Raw genomic sequence first — 19,921 nt, 5'->3', positions numbered from 1 at the left:
AGCGTCTACATCTCTCCTTCTTTGAGTCCACCATTGTCAGTGCATATTTTGCCAACTCTGTGAACTTCTTTCCATACTTTGCTACTGTCATCTCACCATGTAACAAATGTAGAAATTCATTGTGTTTCTCCTCGCGATAAGTTTTCATATAAAACTTCTCGTTAAATGCCTCCTTTTGAAACACTCTTAATTTAACTCTCCATGTTTTTTCTCTTCCAAAGACCACCAGTCTTCTGCTGTGTCTTAAAGTAAAAATGAAGTTAAGTCCACCTTCCTATCCTCTGAACATCACATCACCCTAAAACAGTGCTTTTTATCTTCTTAAGCCACTTCGTTGCTTCCTCTAGAAAAATTGTTTCAGTGAACTCTTTTGCTTCCAAAGCCTTTAATCTTTCTATCCCAAACTTCTTCTCTTAATCTGCTACCAAACCTCTCTCAAAACGTTTGAACTAGTACTCTATCATATAACTCTTCTTATACTACCCTCTTATGGCCTGGATTCACCGAATGGACAGCTGAATCCATTGTAGGTTTAGTGGTTCATGTGATCTACTTCTTGGTTGTCCACGTCCTCTTCCTTACGACATAACTCTTTTCTCTTGATAAAAACAAATTTTCAACACCTTTGGTTTTACGCAAAACCTTTCTTCTTAAGCCCCTAAGAGTTTAGACATTATGTTTTGATACCAAACTGTCACACCCCCACCCAAAACGCCTTCCTCTTGCGTTGTTTGTATATGCATCAGGTTGTTTAAAGATAATAACGTCGTTAAGTTATTCTTAAGTTTGAAGTATACTATTTCTTAACGTCGTGCATATTCTTAAGAAGTTGAGTTTAAGTTCGAGCATTTTGACATTTTACTCAGAAGCGTTGGGACTACCCAAGTCGCGACAACACTTAAAACGCAAGAAAAAAGCGTTTTGGATGGGGGCGTGATGCTTTCATTTTAATTCTCTTTAACGTTGTATCGAATCTTACTAATGCTTATGAAATACGAAGGACAATATCCTAATTTTGAAAATACTACAACCATTTTCCATTTAAGAAATGGTAAAGTTTAGTATGGTTTTTTTATTTTTGGATAGTATTACTATTACCTCCATGTTATTTTTTGTAACTTCACCACGGGAAAATTTGCGTATACGGTTCGTTCTGACGTGTAAATCATTGATAGGCTAAAGCTCCTACCTTAACCGAGGGTACAACAGAGCGTTTGGCTACAAGCATAACAAAACTCAGTCCCCATTTTAATTCTAATTCTCCCTAAGCTTTGGCAAACAAACATGACCACCAGCTCCGGGGACGATTCGGTCCCAGTGCCCTACACTCTTCTTTCCTCAAATGCTGCGCAACAAAACGTCGTCGTTTTATCCCTCTACCGTCCCACTCCATGCCGACACCGCCGCCTTCTCCGCCTCTTTGCCTTCTACTCTGCCGCCTTCCTCCTCCTCTTCGCCGTTGCTTTTCTTCTTTTCCCCTCCGATCCCTCCCTCCAACTCGTCCGTTTGAAACTCAATCGCGTCAAAGTCCATTTGGTGCCTTTTGTTTCCCTTGACCTTTCTTTCTCTGTTTCTCTTAGGGTTCGCAATAAGAACTTCTTCTCTCTTAATTACAATTTCCTTGGCGTTTCGGTTGGCTACCGGGGAAGACGACTTGGATACGTGAGCTCCGGAGGCGGTCGAGTTTCTGCTCGAGGTTCTTCTTATGTGAATGCCACTCTCGATTTGAATGGATTGGAGGTTGTTCATGATGTCTTGTACTTGCTTGCGGATCTGGGGAAGGGTATTATTCCCTTCGATACGGAGACCGAAGTGGAAGGATCCATGGGGCTCTTCTTTATCAAAATCCCGATTAAGGTAATGTTGATTTTGTTTTTGTTTTTGACTATATGTCAAATCTTCAGTTGGAATTGTGAATTGCTTCAATGTTGATTCGTTTTGTTTCTTTGATTAGTTTGCAATCATTGATTGGGTGAACAGTAGTAGGAGCCTATTTCTTTGCAAACAGCACGATGCAAATAATGTTTATTCTCTATTACACGTTGCTTAGAGTAAAAGTTCGAATAATTGGAAAAGGACACTCAAACTTTGTGGTTGACTCTTTGGATGTCTAGTAGTGAACCCATTTCATGGTCCAGCAAGTTGCAGCACTCCTAAATCATGGCCAAAAGTACAGGCCATTTGATAACCCTTTGATTTTGGTTTTTGACCTTTTGGCTTTTGTTTGGATAAGAAATTATTTCATCCGTGAATGAAATATTTAAAGAGTAGGAAAGGGATAAACTAATAGAGATATCACGTATAAACAATACAAAGGCAGAACCCTATCTGAAAGATAAACATAGATGTGCAAAGAAGGGATAGATAAAGATATAAGACAATTTTGTGTCTTTTCACACAATTTCTTGAAAGATGTAAGACAATTTTGTTTTCTTTCACACAATTTCTTTAACACGGGTTTTTTCAACATAACAATCCAAAAGAGATTTACATAACAATCCAAAAAAGATCAGGTTTGTTTGATCCATGGAGTGGAGTTATTAAGATGAGAAGTAGAAAAAAAAAGGAAAGATGAAGTTACTCGATAAATGACATTATTATTGAAGTTGAAATGTTTACACCAAATGGTTTAATAGGAGAAAGTAATGTTTATAAACTTAATTTTAAAAAATTAAACCATTTGCTGCTTCTTTGCCTTTATGCCCTTTACTGGACCATTTTTGTGCTATGCTGTTGACTGGGATAATGCTTGAAGAAGACTAACCTTCTGGATTCTAAACTTGAACCTTGCCGTTGATTCGATTATTGGCTGCCTGTTCCTACAGTCAATATGATTATAAGAATGCCATCTTCTGCTATTGGCTTTCTTGTATAGATTTGAAATGCTTTTTTTTTTGTGGGATGTGCCATCCGAGTTAAAAAACATCCCTACTCGACCCTTTCACTGCCCTCTTTCCCGAACTGACTATTCAGCTAAATAGTTATAAACATTCACGAGGCTTTGTAAGTATTATAATCATAATGTTGTGTTAGTGGAATGTGATTTGAATTAAAAAAAGTATGTCTTCCTCATCCTCACCCGATCCTCCTGTCATTCTGTGGCCTCTTTCACCATCTTTAGCATTCAGAATAAATATTTACAATGGGGTGTTCTGTTGTTTTAATGGTGTTTCTTAATGCTTGTCAGGCAAGAGTGTCATGTGAGGTACTTGTGAATACAAATAACCAAACAATTGAACATCAAGATTGCTACCCTGAGGTGAAAATTCATCACGTTGCTCTCTTTTCTATTGATAATTCATATTTCTGCTTAAATTTCAACCTCACAGCCCCTTGGATCCTTTTTCTTGTATTTGCAGTGAAGGGAAGATGGAAATTGGGGGAAAGTTTTCATTATTACTTTTGTGGCATGACGTTGAAGCAGGAAAGTGGGAACTCCCCTGAATTTGGCTGTAAATATCACTTGCAGAGTGTTTAGGGCTCATTGTCATATGGTAGGAGTTGATAGAAAAAGGAAACGGTAAATATCTATGTGGATTACTATTAGAAAAAACTTCGTTTTCTCAGTTGGACACAAGTTAAAGTTCATTTATATGTAATAGTACACGTGTGGCAGTTGCTGCTATTGCAGCTATGAGGGTAAATTCTATTTTACTTTTACTCATGCCTTTATGGCCATTTACTTGGAGAGTTTCTGTATCCATGCTGGGAAGGAATTGTTGAATTTAACATTACTGTGTTCTATTCTATTGAATATTGTTCAGTGAATCGATTGTGTATGGCCAGCAGTATTACTAAATAAACAAAGATAGTATTTTCATAAAGAAGAAAGAAGGTACCAGAATTGAAAACACTGCTAAATAGACCCTTAAATCTGATGATTTTCCTACTGGTCCTACAAAGGTTTCATGGAACTCAAATGGCTGTCCTCATGGACGTTTCTCATGCTCTCTTTATGAGATCAAGTATGTTTCTTTAGATAATTGTATTGTTGGTTCGAAATACTAGGTCGATATTAGAAAGTAGGGTTATATAATTTTTGATTTGTTGATTCCTCTCTTCTTTTGGAAAAATTTCATTAATTTTAGATCTCTAGTTGTCATTCTCGTCTTTTTTCTCTCTTACCATAAAACTTTTAACATTGAAAAGAAAGTTCAAATTTCAAATATTGAAGGTGTACAAAACCAAGCGAGACTAAAGAGCTAGAGCAAGAAAAACAAATGAGGAATACGAGCCAGAGCAATGAGACAGGAAAAAGTTAATAGAAAAATGTTTAAAAAAAAAAAAGAGAACTTTTAAAATTTCCATGATTTTTTTAGAGCATACATACGGTAACGGATCTTCGTTGGTTTTATATTTTTATTTTCATAATACACAAAACTTCACATGCATAGCACAGTAATAACATAGACTCGAAAATGGACATTCCACTTCTTTAACTAAAATTCAACCTCTCAAAATATCCAAGGGGACATTGGACTTCTATCATAAAAATTTAGTTCCAAAAACCTTAACCAAGTTAAAAGCCACAACTAATATTCATCCATATGCAATTGCATGCAATCCCAATTATGGTTATATATAATACACACAAACTCATTCATATTACTTTTACAGAGACCACCAAAAGTAATTACTTATCGTTCGTCAGTACTTTAACCTCCGCCGATACATTTTTTACCGTCCTCCGCCGCGCAACCCAAACGTACTCACTTCGGTGTAACCTGCAACGAAAAGACCCTGGGTGCGTCGTCGGCGAGCACAAACACCGCCTTTTCCCCGACTCATCGCCGCAACTCTCAATCGCCGCTGTCGTCTCCTCCGCCGGTACGGTCTGAAAGAGAACCCAATTGCATTGGGGAGACAAAAAGTCCGTGCGAGGCAGGAAATGGTGTGGGTAACACATTGCTTTTGGTTATTGTTGCTCTGCGCGGCTTTGTAAAATTGCGATTTGTGTTTTATGTTTTGGGGACTTGATAATTTAATGAGTTATCTTGTGGGGATTGAAAAGAAAAGAATATGTGGAATCGGAGTTTTATAAGTGAGACATGAAAGCAAAGGTGTTGATTGACAATGCCAAACAGGATTTTGGATGGATTCCCATCATAAAAACTCCTTTCCCTCTTCCTTTTTCTAATTTTCTTTACTTATCCTTGTTCTGTGTGCCAAATATTCTGTCCAAAATTAAATGTTTAGTTCTTCGCCTTCATAAATGTGTGTTAAATTTGAGTCAATCTTTTTCTCTTCTGTATATTTATCAAAAACAAAAAAAAAAAAAACTTCATCTCATACATTTAATATTTTTTCTCTCTTTTTCTCTTCTATATATTTATCAAGAAACTTCATTTCACACATTTAATATTTTATAATTACCTAACTATATTGTTCTTTTATTAAAAAAGAAAAAAAAAAAAAACAATATCTTGGTTATTTATTAAATTGAATAACCAAGCTTACAAACAAATTCATTATTCCTCAAACTGATGTAGAGCATAATGTCTTTTTAATTTCTTTGTCAAAGGAAGGGTACGTGAGAAAAGAATCTAATTCTCTTCTTCCTCTCTATCAGAATAAAAGTTTAATTACTTCACCTTTTCCCTTTTCCTTTCTTTCTTCTTTATGGCGTGTAAAAGGATTCGTTATTTTATATTTTATGTTTAAATTAGAGAACAAAGAGAGATATAGAGTAATATTGAATAGCTAAGCAAAACAGTTAGATATCCAACGTCAAGTTATTTTGATCAGCAAATGAGGAAAAAGTAGAAGAACAAACTACAAAGTGCTATTAATTCTAAAGTAGTGTGGAGAATAATGTACACTTCCAAAGATTTTCATGAATTTTGATTCCTATACATATATATATATATATTTAATTATGCTTTTTTCAATTAAAAAACAATGACTTCTACTATAGTTTCGACACGTACGTTGGACTATTGAAGTTTATGCCATTTAAAGAAAAATATAATACAATTGAGAAATAGGTGTAGCGTTTCTAGTTAAATAGGTGTAACGTTTCTAGTTATGTAATATAAAGATGAAGAATATATAACTAAACAAGAATCAAATATTATTTGGTACAAAAATGCTTATGGCCATAGGATGGTCTCTCTCCATCTTTATCCGACGTTAGTTTGATTTGGTGGAAAAAAGATTGTGACTAAATAGAGTAAGATTGTAGCTACACTAAATCGAGAATGACGAGAAAGAATAAATGAGAGAATAACACACAAAGTGATTTATATGAGAAATCCCTCAACATCGTTTAGGGTAAAAAGGGGTAAACATGATAGACATAAAATTTTGAAGGTTTAAACCGACTGATTGATCAACCAATAGTTGATTTTTACTCTTTCGTGGTCAAGTCTGTTTTAACATTTACTAAACCGACTATAGCTTGGTTTAGTGTCAATTTGGTTCAAAAATCGACTACGACATATAGATGTTTACCGGTACTTAATTTCATGAGTCTCCACCAATTTATAGTCTAAAGAAACTTGACCATCATGCACATCTAATGACTCAAAATTCACCTTGAATAATGTGGAGGATCTAAAGTCACAAATTAACTCTGAACAATATGAAAAATGTAGTTGACAATCTTAGATAAAGTATAAGATCTGAGGACTCAAATTGTCTTGAATAGAATTTTATAAAATCAAATATAAAATTAAATATGAGATTCTATTTTATATCCAAATAAGAAAGAAATGAGTAACCCTGGTATTCTATGGGGATAAAAAGGCATGTATATGAAGAGAATAGAATTTATGAATCGTTTCAAGTGAATTAATTTAGACTTTTATAAAAATCATATTTAAAAATCGTTCATGGACTGAATTCTTACAAGTATGTATATTATTTCAAGTGCTTGTTCAATATGAACAACACGTACCATTAGAAATGCATGAACCAAATTTTTTAAAAAAGTCTAAATTAGTTTGCTCAAAATTTATAAATTTGTTTAAATCTAATCAATAAAATTATAAGATTCATCCAAATGTGTAGAAGTTCATATACATATACATATATATATATATATATATATATATAACAGCATAAGCAAAAGTTTTGTTAACGACGACTTTCTAGCCCATTAAAAATAAAATGAAAAGAAGGTAAGAATAAAGACTTGAACTAGATGACAATTTTACTACTAGATTTGTTACCAGTATTAGTATAATTAATTACTGTGTAATATATATATATATATACAACAAGCATAAAGTTGAGAGAGGAGGATTCACGTCTTTTAGATCTATACTAAATGTAAATGTGTGAGCGAAAAAAATATAATATATTAAAGGTAAAGTGTTTGAATAGGTGGGCAAATAAGAGGTAATGGGACTTTTTCCCCAATTTTGAGAGTCATTGCTGACTGGTTTTCTAGTCAGATGTTCATTGAGGAAAGTTTTTTTTGTTTTTGCTCTTTGTTTGTTTGCTTTTATTGCATGGAGTGATATCTGTCGGAATCTTTTAATTTGATTGATTGGGAAAGAACAACAAATTAAAAAACACTATTTTAAACTCTCAGTTTACACACTTCATTACAGAAATAATGTTCATTCATCACTTGATTTACCAAAAATGTGTCTATGTCTATGTCTATATCTAGAAAGAGATAAAAAAATTGTAATCAGATGAAAGTTACAAATGGACATGACGTTGTTTAGGGTTAATTAAACAATGGTAAAAGTTTGTTATTAATTATTGCATAATTTTGAGCTTCTTCTACAATGAACTTTCAAGTAAAACACCAAAATAATATATATGTTTTTTAAAGTAGGGTTAACAGTGTATAAAATAAAGTATACTGGTGGTGAAATGTCCTGACAAAGAGAGCTAATCAAAGGTTTTTAAACTCATTTTTAAATGATTAAAAAAAAAAAAAAACACAAAGAAGAAGAAAACTTCGAATGCATTTTAGACTTCATATATTTTTATGCATCCCATTAATTTGTCCAATCATAATTGTGGTTTGACCGTTTCTTCTTATTTTCTAAAGTTATTTTCATTTTATTTTTGAAATGCATGGAATCTTATAATTTTTTTGAAACATTTTAATTTATTTATTTTTAAATATGCTGAGAGTAGAATGTATAAAGACTATTCTAGGATAATGTAGATATGGTACTCGAGTTAGGTAAAATAGAAAAGTAAGAAGAAATTCATGAATTTTCTTTTTCTTCTTTTACTAAAAAACATTTCATCGATCAAATGAGAAAAAAAAAAAAAAAGCAGACCCAAGCACATGTGATTACAAAAAGAGCATGGTTGGAAACTAAAATAGAGAGACTAAAGTTCTTAAAAGGGTTGCCAATTTTGCACTAATAAAAAGCCGTAGACAACACAAGATCAAAAGAAGATGTAAAAGGGGAAACCGAATCCTTAAAGAGCTGTTTATTATGCTCGCCTCACAAAGTCTAGAAGAAAGCACGAAGATAGCCAGACAATGTTGGAATAAATGGTGTTCCTCATGAATGGTTGCTTCACCTCATGAGAATAACCAATTTAGAGAAAAGGCGCAAGACTGTTTGAATGGTCACAAATAAGTCTTTAACTTAAGTGCTCTCTTCACATTTGAAAGAAGAATTGTTTTTTGGTGTTCTATAATTTTTTGCCTTCTCCAAAAAATATTTCTCTATATTTTCAAAATCGTTGAAGAAAGTTTGATACATCCACATAGTTTTGTTCCTTGATCTTTTAGACATGGTGCTATTGCTAGAAGAACGGTAACATATTCTATCCTGGGAGACATTACTCTCAAAACTAGGACACTAAGGTGAGTAAAATAGTCTTAAGGAGACAACGTGAATTCTTTGGGTTCAGATCTTTAACATATATGTTGTATGCATTTTTCTCCTTTGATATGGTCATGATTTTGTATAACAGACAATATGCACAGTATATTGTATGTATTTTTTTGCATACACTGTATAGAGTATACCGCATAGGATTAGTTGCGCAATAGATTCAATTGGAATACTAATTTACCGAGTTCGACCCTGAACTTACCAAGAAATCTCTCTTCGCTTACACTTAGGGGATTGAGAGGAAAACTTATACTACATGCATATCATTATGAAATTAGCAACACATAGGTAGTACATACACCTTTTATCGCATCATCCTATTCTAGTCGATCACTTACAACCTAGCATGACAAATCTATGAATTTCTTATTAAGCCGATGAGAGGTGTGTAATCGATCGTGTATCCTATTGTTTAGGACTGCGTAAACGATCGTGTACCCCATTGTGCACTAGTGAGTTTGCAATAGAAATACAAAAATGACAAACGCATAGCAAACCTCCTTAAATTTCAAACAAGTCAAGTTTTTGGCATCGTTGCTGGGGAATTAATGATTTTTCTTTTTGAATTTAATCTGTGTCTTAATCTTATGCATAAGTTCTATTTTAGCTGAATCGTGCATTTTAGCCGAAAAGTGCACAGACAAGTTTATGAGTGAAGGTGAACAACCATAATTCGAGCTTGACCCTGAAATAGAGTGAACTTTTCAAAGAAATAGAAAAAGAAGACAGAGGAGACACGCAAATAGAATGGAAAACAACCAAAACAATCAAGGAGTTCCTCTGAATAGAGTTGCCCAAAACCAAACCCTGTCTATTTAGCCTATGATTTGGACAGACCTATACGATCTTATGCCTTACCAAACCTTTATGACTTTAATCCCGGTATTGCCTACCCTGCTTTCGATGAAAACTCACATTTTCAAATCAAACTTATCATGGTATAGATGATTTAGAACACAAGGCAATTTGGAGGTCACCAAAGCAAAGATCCATATGAACACATACGTAATTTCTACTTTATATGTACTTCATTCCACATGTCGAGCATTTCGCGGAATGAGTTACGATTCGCTCTTTTTCCGTTGACACTAAGGGATGAAGCGAAGCGATGGGAAAACTCCCTAGAACATGTGGAGGTGACAACATGAGAAGAATTAATAAAGAAATTTATGAAGAAATTCTTTCCACCCATCGAAAAATGCTAGAAGAAGACAAAACCTGATGCTCTTTAAGCAAAGAGATAGAGAGAATCTGTATGATGCGTGAAGCAGATTTAAACGAATGGTGAATTCATGCCCCCACAATGGAATTTCTAAATGTGTCGTGATGAAGGTGTTCTATTTTTGAGAAGCAAGGACACATAGTAGATTACTGATGCTCTGTTTGTAGGAGGAGTGTTGAAGAGTTCTTACAACCAAGATAAAACAACTCTAGACTCTATGGCCAACAATAGTCAATAATTGAGTGATGATGGTTTTGGTTTGCATCAAGAAGAAAGAGGAAAAATGAAGATGGAATGGATAAAAATGCAATGGTGGCATTGCAAGGACAAGAGACCACAATGAATAAACTACTGCAGTTAATGGCTTTCGCAAGTTAAGGCTGCAAGAAGTTCATTCCAACGATAAAGCAGGTGGATAAAATGGAATGTGTGGGATGCGGCGTTCCTCACAACACTGACGCATGTCCACTCAACACTAAAACTTTCGCATACGTGAAAAATGACCCTTGCTTCAACACCTACAACTCTGGTTGGAGAAGTCAGCCTAACTTTGGGTGGGAAGGACAAGGTCAGCCACATCAAGGATGACAGGGTGGTTAAGGTGATCCACTACAATAAGTCGGGATATTCTCGATGAATAAAAACGTTACAAAAGGCTTTAAATACGTTGGAAACTGATTTTTCGATGCAGAAAGCGACATCGGGAAGAAAGTTGGAAGAAATGTGTTGGAAGACATATTTTCAATGCGTTACCAACACGACATTGGGAGTGCATGTCTCCCGATGTCTATATTTTTGACATCATCAGGATGTCGAAAAAAAAACGTTCCTTGACGTCATCCCGACGCAACGTCGAGAACTTTTTCCAACGCTTTTTAAAGTGTGTCGTGAGCAGTTCCTGATTCCCAACGTCTCTGGTGCATTAGGAAATCATTTAAATATTATATATATTTATTATTTTTAATTGTTTTTTATTCAATAGTATTATTTTTTCGATTCTAATACGATTTAAATTGAAGTAAATTATAGAAAACAAACAATAAATTAGTAAATAATTATATAAAATATCAAATTAAAAATCAATTTCATATGTTAATGGTTCCAAAAGGTACATAAAACACCGACGAGAAATATAGTAAATGTAAAAAAAATACATAGAAATAAAAACGTCTACATACATCTCCTAACAAGTCGCATACACCAATCTACACCAAAAAGGAACCTACAATGATACAAAAGTAAGTTTAGTACATATGCATATCATCACTGGATAATGTAATTTAAAATACTTAAGAATGAAAACATATATGCGTACCGCAAGGGATCATGGTCCTCTCTATGCTCAACTCATTTCTTCTATGAGTTTTTACATTTGTTCCACTTGTGAAGCCAACATCTCTAATGTCTTTCTCTGTTCTTCAATTACTTGCTTAGTTTCAACAAGCTCGACCCGAAATTCGTACTCTCTGGATTTCGATACATGATTGAGGAACTGTTAGCACTGAGCGTCTTGTGGGACTTGGACTTAGATCCCCAACCAAGACCTTTTGAGTAACCCGATCGTTTACCCAAAACGATCTTACATATCTCATCCCCAGAGAGTGATCGAGAACCCTCTGGGGTAGGTTAAGACTGGAGTTCGAGCATTTGATCTTGCAACAAATTTGGCAATTAAGTTAGTAAGATACAAATAAAAAGGACATAATTGTTGGATTTAATGTCCTAAAACTCGTAGATAGTAAATATAATCAATTGACCGTTATTAATAAAGTGTTTTATTATTATAATTTCAATAAGTGTTATTGATTATATTATTAGTTTTTTCTTAATAACCTAAATCCAATAAACCAACATCATAAGCTGTTTGATGAGTCTTGAACAGTATGTAGAGACATATGGGGATCAATGTTCAAGATCAGCTTAAAGGGTCTATAGTATAGGGTTAAGGTTGGGTACCTTATCCTATTAACACTATGGATACGACTCACTTTGTATTTGATACAAACACATTGATCCAATGCGTTCATGTATGTAAAATGTGAGTGAGGGTATCTTATGCAATGAGTTTGCATAAGACTAGACCATGAAATAGTAATCACTAGATGTAACTCCGTTAACTAGTTGGATTTCTATTTCATTAGGATGACCTAGGTAACTTTGTCTTAATCCTGAGTGTATTATGAACTCCTGTTTGTGAGGGATTGTCTTTTGATTTGTACGGGTGAGAGTGACCAGATTGTCGACTCAATATGGTTATCATTTTGGGGACAAGACCGAGTGGGGTGCTGGGAACATAATCACACAAGATGAAATTCACTCCTTCCCACCTTTAGGGTAAGTAGATAAGTATTCCCTTAAATAGTGTCTCCCAGACTTGAACAAAGGGCCATACCCTCTCTATGGCACGAGAAAGGTTTTCTGTTTAGTGGTTGGACCATAAACAGGTTGTTCATTAAAGGAGCACTGGTATTTAAGGACTTGAAGTAACCCAGGAGTAAAACGGTATTTTGACCCAGCTGGTTTTACGAACACTTGTGAAGGAGTAACTTACTGGTATTGGTCTATATCCGTGGACACAGAAATATATCTACAGTGAGAAGAGTTCAACCGTGAGTCTTTAGTGGAATGTACACACAGTTAACAGATATTGATTAATGTGGTTAATGAGTTTAGCCAATTAATCTCATATCGTTGTAGCTTCTGATCTATAGGTCCATTAGGTCTCTTTCCTAGCTCATAAAGGGTAATGAGATTTATTTATATTGGTTGTAATTTGAAAAGTTCAAATTTACTTTGGGAATTAATATAATGTATATTGATACATTATAATATAAAGTTTATATTTTAATTAGACTTTATTATATAAATTTAATTTTGGATATGATTTAAAATTAAATTACGAGAGAATAAAATATTTGAATGAGTTCAAATATTAGTTTAATGTGAATTAGATTCATATTAAAACTATAAGTTAAAATTTAATGTGTATATGATGCATATTAAAACTATAGGTTATGAGAGAAATTTATATTTGAATATGATTCAAATTATGGATTGAATTAAATATAAGATATTTAATTTAGAAATTAATTAACTGGAGAATTAATTAATAGTTTAGTTTAATTTGATTTAATTAAATTTGATTAACTAAATTAAAACTATAGGTTATGCGAGAGATATTCATTTAAATATGATTTAAATGAAAATATTAATTAAATATGATTTAATTAATTAATTATTTAATTAAATTAATTAATTAATTTAATATATATTAATTTAATAATTATTAAGTTAGTAGGGAACGTGGTTGGTTTTTCCATGTTCCCATTTATTCTCTCCAACTTCTCACTTCTTCCGTCTAAAGAAGTGGGAATATTTTACGTAACAAAATAGAGGTGAGTTCTGGGAAGACTGAGACGCTTCATTCTCTCTGAAAAATTTTTCTCCGTAAAAAAAAACTCCTTCAATCCAATTTGGTTCCCACAAACCATCTCATTCAGAGAATAGAAAGGTTTCTAAGTGGTGGGGTTTCCAAGTGGTGGTGCCCCAAGTTGGTGTTTGGTAGATTCAGAGTCGTCAACGAGAGTAAGTTCTTCTTCTCTGTTTTTTCTTCAAAGCATGTTTAACTATAAAAATTATTTTGTAATTTTTGCCAATGTATTGGTATTTTTTAAGGTTCCAATTAAAATTGGATTTCTGTAATTCTTCCGCATTAAAGGGTTTTCATCCCTTCAATAATAAGACAGAAGTACTGCTTGAACTTACATGCGCATCCTCAGGGGCCAATTTGGTATTCATTGCTTGATCATTGAAATCAAGCACAAAATGGCGCTACACTTTACAAAACACCACATATTAGCTTCTGAACTTAAGTAGTATGTTTCAAATGAAAACAAAATTGTGTATTTCACGTACCTGTAGATCGCCCTTGACGACATCGATCCATTCTTTTCCAACATCAACGACCTAAGGTAGTTGACTGGAAATGTAAGCGTTACACACACGCAATGGTCTAGCTGAACCAAACAGCATGTGGAGAAATGAACTTCTCCGTGTTAGGGACTATGGACATGGAAATCCTACCATTGGTGTAGACGTACCTCTCCAACTCCAAAAATTGAGATTACATATGTCTCATAAGAGTCGGAGATGGTTGAGTAGTTTTTGTTAAATAAAACAACAAATTAATATAAGAAACAAGTTCAAATTATAATTATGAGTTAACGTACCAAGAGACTCACCTGAATTATCGCCCACCAAGGACGACCTTCTTGCAGTGTTTAGATCCTCGCCAAACTTGAGGGATATCTGATCTGTCTCCTCAAAATTCTCGATAATAATGACATAGTACCAGTGGACATAGAGAAACAAACATTCAATAAGCAAATACGACTACCTACTCAGATTGGAAATATATTCTAAATAAATATGTGGGTACGTGGTTGTCACTATCATTCGTCCTCACTTGATCTGCTTTGGTGTGACAATTGTTCATCCCATCAACGTTATGAAGTCGTCAGCGACATGACGTACAATCGGTCTTTCAACCATTGTAGGATTAATGTCAAGCCTACATAGAGTGTTATCCTCAACGTGTTCATCCACTCGCTGGTCGACAACGATTTCGAGTACATTCAGTTGCTCATTTTCAACATAGTCCACTTTAGGCCAGTCTCATATACGCTTATTCTGAACCACTTGGACAACTTTCCAATTACTACCAGTTTTTGGTTATCTAGGTAAAATACTTGATGTGCCTGCATCGCAAGAATGATCAATTCCTCGACGAACAAAAAACGGGACGTATTGATTGCTTTATACCCTAATTCCACATGTGTCCTTTGGCTTTTATTGTTGTCGATGTCATAACACCGACAATTAAATAGTCAAACACTTCTTCCTATTGGATATTAAACGTGCAACACTTTGTCCAGAACACTGTAGAAATTGTTTTTGCCATTTCCACTAATATTGCTTTGACTGATTACCATCACTCCACTGTTTTGTGTAGTGTGTCGAGAATTATTAACCTCAAATGTTTCCTAACGATGATGATTATCAGTTTAATTTATGTAACAAAAGAAATACGAAAGTAAGAAATGCTTACTTGTGATACTTCGATACTTCGTCTAAATTGTTGAGGATGTACCAATGAAATAGGCATTTTTTTTCCTATGATAGAGTTCAGAGACTTGATGCACCTAAAGGTTGTACTTTCTGCTTGAAAATTTTAAACTCACCAATCACCTCGTCATCTGGAATGAAATCATCATTTTGCTCATCTCTAGTGAATTGAGTCTCAATGACACTTACGTAATACGAACAAAAAGTGTCCGTATTACAAAAAGTGTTCGATTCATTCATCACATATGCTTCTACAATAGATCCCTTTGGATGTGCTTTGTTCTGAACGGACTGTTTTAAAGTGCGTAGACTTATTTCAATGGGATACATCCAACTGTATGAAACCAGATTAGCAACCTTTGTTTCATTTGGTAAGTGAGTGACAAGGTGTACCATAACGCTGAAGAAGGTAGGTGATTATGATATCTACTTGCATTCTATCCAAATCACTTACTCTTATCTTTCTGACGCACAAGTCATGGAAAAAATTACATAGTTTGGTAATAGCAGTGTACATGTTTTTTTTGGTAAGAATGCTCGAATACCAATAGGTAGCAGTCGATGTAGTAAAACATGATAGTCGTGCGTTTTGAGACCTGCTATTTTTCCTTCTCGTTCATTCACACGGTGTGAAATATTAGAAATAAATCCATCAAGAAACTTAATTGATTTCAAGAACTGGCAAAATCCAACTTGCTCGCTGCTAGTCGACGTGTACCTCGCATGTGGCTTGACCAATTGGTTACCAACTTCTATAAGATGTAAATCCTTTCTATCTTTAGATCTTATGGGTTCAATCGAGCATTCATAGTATCCTTGATTTTTCCTTTGATATTCAACAAGATACCAACCATGTTGTCACAAACATTCTTCTTAATATGCATTACATCAAGTTTGTGATGTAATAGTAGTCTCGACCAGTAAGGAAGTTCGAAAAAAATAATTCTCTTTGTCCAATTAAGAGCTCTTTTTCTTTTTATCTTTTACTAAAGGATGTTTACTCATAATTGGAGACTTCAACTGATCTACTTGTTTCAATATTTCATGCCCATTCATCATCACTGGAGGAGTCTTACGCTTTACCTTTCCATCGTGTAGCCTACTCTACGCCGTATGTGGTTCTCTGAAAAATAATCGATGTCCCATAAAAGATATTCTACCTTGTATCCAAACGACAATCTATCACCTATGCATATGGGACATGCTTGATACCTTTCGTACTCTACCCTGATAGGTCATTGTACGCTGGAAAGTCATTAATTGTCCACAACAAGGCTGCATATAGCTGGAAGAACTGACTGGTAAGAGAATCATATGTGCACACCCCAAAATTCCATAACTCTTTCAGTTCCTTAATCAATGGTTGGAGATAAACATTGATTTACCTATCAGGAGATTTAGGTCTGAGTATGTGCAAATACATGAAGAAATTTGTCTCTTTTATGCATTTCTAAGGTGGCAAATTGTAAGGAATTAACACAACAGACCACATACTATACGAGGTACTCATATGATCAAATGGATTAAACCTATCTGAAGCTAACCCCAAATGCATGTTCCGTGAATCAGAAGCAAAATCAGGAAATTCACAATCAAAGTGCTTCCATCTCTCCATATCAACTGGATGTCTCAACACATCATCTGTTTCAACAAGTTTATCCTTATGCCATCTCATGACAGTGGACCCTTCTTGTGAGACAAATAAGCGCTGTAATCTCGGTACCAATGGAATGTGGTGCAATACCTTATGCAATTTTTTTTTCCTTTGTTAAGATTAACCTTGTATCGAGTCTCGCCACATGTAGGATAATGTTGCAAATTGTCAAGCTCTTTCTAGTACAATACACAGTCATACTTGCACGTGTGAATAATTGTGTATCCCAAGCCCAAGTCACGAAGTGTTCATTTGTTTCATAAAATGAACTAGGGATAGTACTACTACACATTGGAAACATTGCTCTTAAGAGTTCTAACAATATGTCAAAGAACTTGTTACTCCAACCATTGAGAACCTTGACGTGTATCAACTTAACCAAAAAATTCAAGGAGGAAAATTCTGAACAATTGGGGTACAATTCATTAAGTGCTTTACTCAATAAGTCCTGAAATATGTTTGTTATATCTTGTTCTATATCTATCCCAATATTGCACGACATTTCATTCTCCAAATGACCATCCTCTGTTTCCTCTTCCTGTTCAATCGAAGCTTGTAAGTCATTTAGCATACCAAACATATCATCTTCTTCATGAAAGGGGCTACTACTAGTTCCTTCACCAAAAGGGTTACTACTAGCTCCTTCATCAAAGTTTTATGTACCTCTATTCAAGTTAACTGACTCTCCATGATAGACCCATTTTGTGTAGTAGGGGGATATTCCAATAGTAAGTAGATGTCGTTCCACACCCTCTAATGAGTTCCAATTTGAGTTCATACATCTTGTGAATGGACACCTTATTCATCCGTAATCATCGACGTGAAACTTGGCAACATCTAAAAATTGGGTCACTTCCACTCGATACTCAACGAAAAACTTATTCTTATGTTTCATCCAACCCTTGTTCATCGTTAAAGCCCTTAAAACATAAATAGGTTTGATTAGAAGTATATTCCTTCTTTCGCACATCCTAAACTTACTTCCCTTAATAAGCAATAACATTCTCCCAAACTTTTCACTAAAGCTAAGTTTAAACTACAAAGGCTACCATAACTGCATGGTAGCCACCATAAGCTAATTAACCACAAACAACTTCAATCTTCGCAACCTACCTACCCTTTCCAACAACGCTACTTTACAAGTTACCTACCACATCTTTAAACCTTCAGAAATACTAACAAATTCAAAACTAAGTTGGCAATAAAAAGGCTACCATAACTGTAGAATAGCCATAATATATCAACAACAAATGATTTCAAAACTACTAATAAATAAACTCTAAATTTAAACTAAAGGCTACCATAACTGCAGGATAGCTTAAACAAATCTCAACCACAAATTAAGAATTTTTAAAACAATAATAGCCATCACCCTTATAAAGTTTTCAATACGACCTTCCACTATCAAATTTTCAATTTCACCCCCTCCTTAAAATTTTGACCCTTACCCCCTCAAGTTTTCAATTCAAACCCTCCTCCCCCCACCCTCTTCCTACACCCAATTAAACCCCTCACCCTTTAAAATTTCAAATCAACCCCCTCTAATTTTCAACCCACCCCCTTCAAATATTCAATTAAACTCCTTCCTCCTCAACCCTACAATTCAAACTTCAAAATTTCAATTCCCCAACTTCAATTTTTCAAATACCTCCACGCTTTTCAAATTTTCAATCCACTTTAAAACTAGAATCTATTAAAAAATAATACCTTAAAACTAATTCACAGTTAAAATCCTTAAACTAATTTTAAAAAACAAAAAACTAAACTAATTAAACTAACCTAAACTAAACTAACATTTAATGATTTTACATGAGCGGTGGCAGAGACACGATGGCGAGGGACACCGCGACGAAGACACGACTCTCTTCCTCTTCTCTTTCTCTTCATTTTCGCTCCAAAGTCTTCTCTCTTTCTCTTCGTTCTGATTCTATGAATTACAAAGCCGAAACATGTTTTTATAGGAGGACTCCCGACGCATCACCAAGATAGGCCATACCGTTTAGCACCACAACAAGAACAACATACCACCACTGCTCCATCGTCCTTCTTATCTATGGAGACTCTCCTTCACAAGTCTACGAAAAGGAATGATGCTCAAGCAAAGCCAAGCCACATCACATAAGAAATCTAGAGTTACAACTGGGGCAGCTAACCAACAATTTCTCTAGAAGACCAAAAGGATCCCTCTCAAGAAATACTGAAACGCCAAATTAGGTGGGGGGATCCGAAAAAGAGAAGTGTCAGGTTGTGACACTTAGAAGCGGAAGGAATTTGATAATCCATGATCTATATCTTGAATGTAGAACCTTCATTTCTAGTTCCAACGCCAAGAATGGCACTCAAAGTAATGATTCTAATCTCTTCGTTTTCTCTTTAACTAATAATGCTTCTTCCTAATAGATAACAATTATTTGGCTAACTCTTCTACTTCAAGGTTGAGGGATAGGGGAAAATGATCATTAAACTGACTTCTAGCAAGGAACTTACTCTTAACAATGTGCTTCACATGTTCTTGACATTCACTAGAATTTAGTTTTTAGTTCATTGCTCAGTAAGAATGGTTTTAAGTTGGTATTTATATATGATAAGTTTGTACTTTCCAAGAATGATATGTATGTTGGAAATGGTTATTTGAGTGATGGTCTATTTAAGTTAAATTTACTCATAGTTGTACCCAAAAGTACTATTAATAATAAAATATCTACTTTTTCTTATATCTTTGAGTCATTTGTTTGGCATGGTAGACTAGGCTAATTAATATGAACGTGATTTCAAAGTTTTACTTTGATGCAAATTATGGATGTGAGGTGTATGTGGATAAAAAATGACCAAAACACCTTTTCCTTCAACTGAGAGAATTACTAAACCTTTCGAGTTAATTAACAGTGATATTTGTGACTTGAAACTTGTGAAAACTAAATGAGGGAAAAAGTATTTTATCATTTTATAGATAATTGCACAGGATGTTGTTAAATTTATCTTCTAAGAAGCAAAGATGGGGTAATTGAAATTCTTAAGCTTTATAAAAACGAGGTTGAAAATTAACTAAATACAAAGATTAAGACAATAAAAGGTGATTGAGGTGGTGAATATGGTCCTCCTTTTGAA

General features: G+C 34.4%; 1 protein-coding gene across 1 annotated transcript; it reads left to right on the top strand.

Moving 5' to 3' along the window:
- Positions 1-1,210: 1,210 nt before the first annotated feature.
- LOC103501551 (uncharacterized) lies at positions 1,211-3,768 on the top strand. Its single transcript, XM_008465162.3, has 3 exons — positions 1,211-1,857; positions 3,188-3,259; positions 3,360-3,768. The coding sequence occupies exons 1-3, from the start codon at positions 1,285-1,287 to the stop codon at positions 3,360-3,362; spliced, it is 648 nt and encodes a 215-aa protein (XP_008463384.1). The 5' UTR covers positions 1,211-1,284; the 3' UTR covers positions 3,363-3,768.
- Positions 3,769-19,921: the final 16,153 nt, after the last annotated feature.

The sequence above is a fragment of the Cucumis melo genome, chromosome 2 (genome assembly GCF_025177605.1).
Source record: "Cucumis melo cultivar AY chromosome 2, USDA_Cmelo_AY_1.0, whole genome shotgun sequence".
In the NCBI taxonomy this organism is placed as follows: Eukaryota; Viridiplantae; Streptophyta; class Magnoliopsida; order Cucurbitales; family Cucurbitaceae; genus Cucumis; species Cucumis melo.
This window is presented reverse-complemented; position numbering and strand designations above follow the sequence as displayed.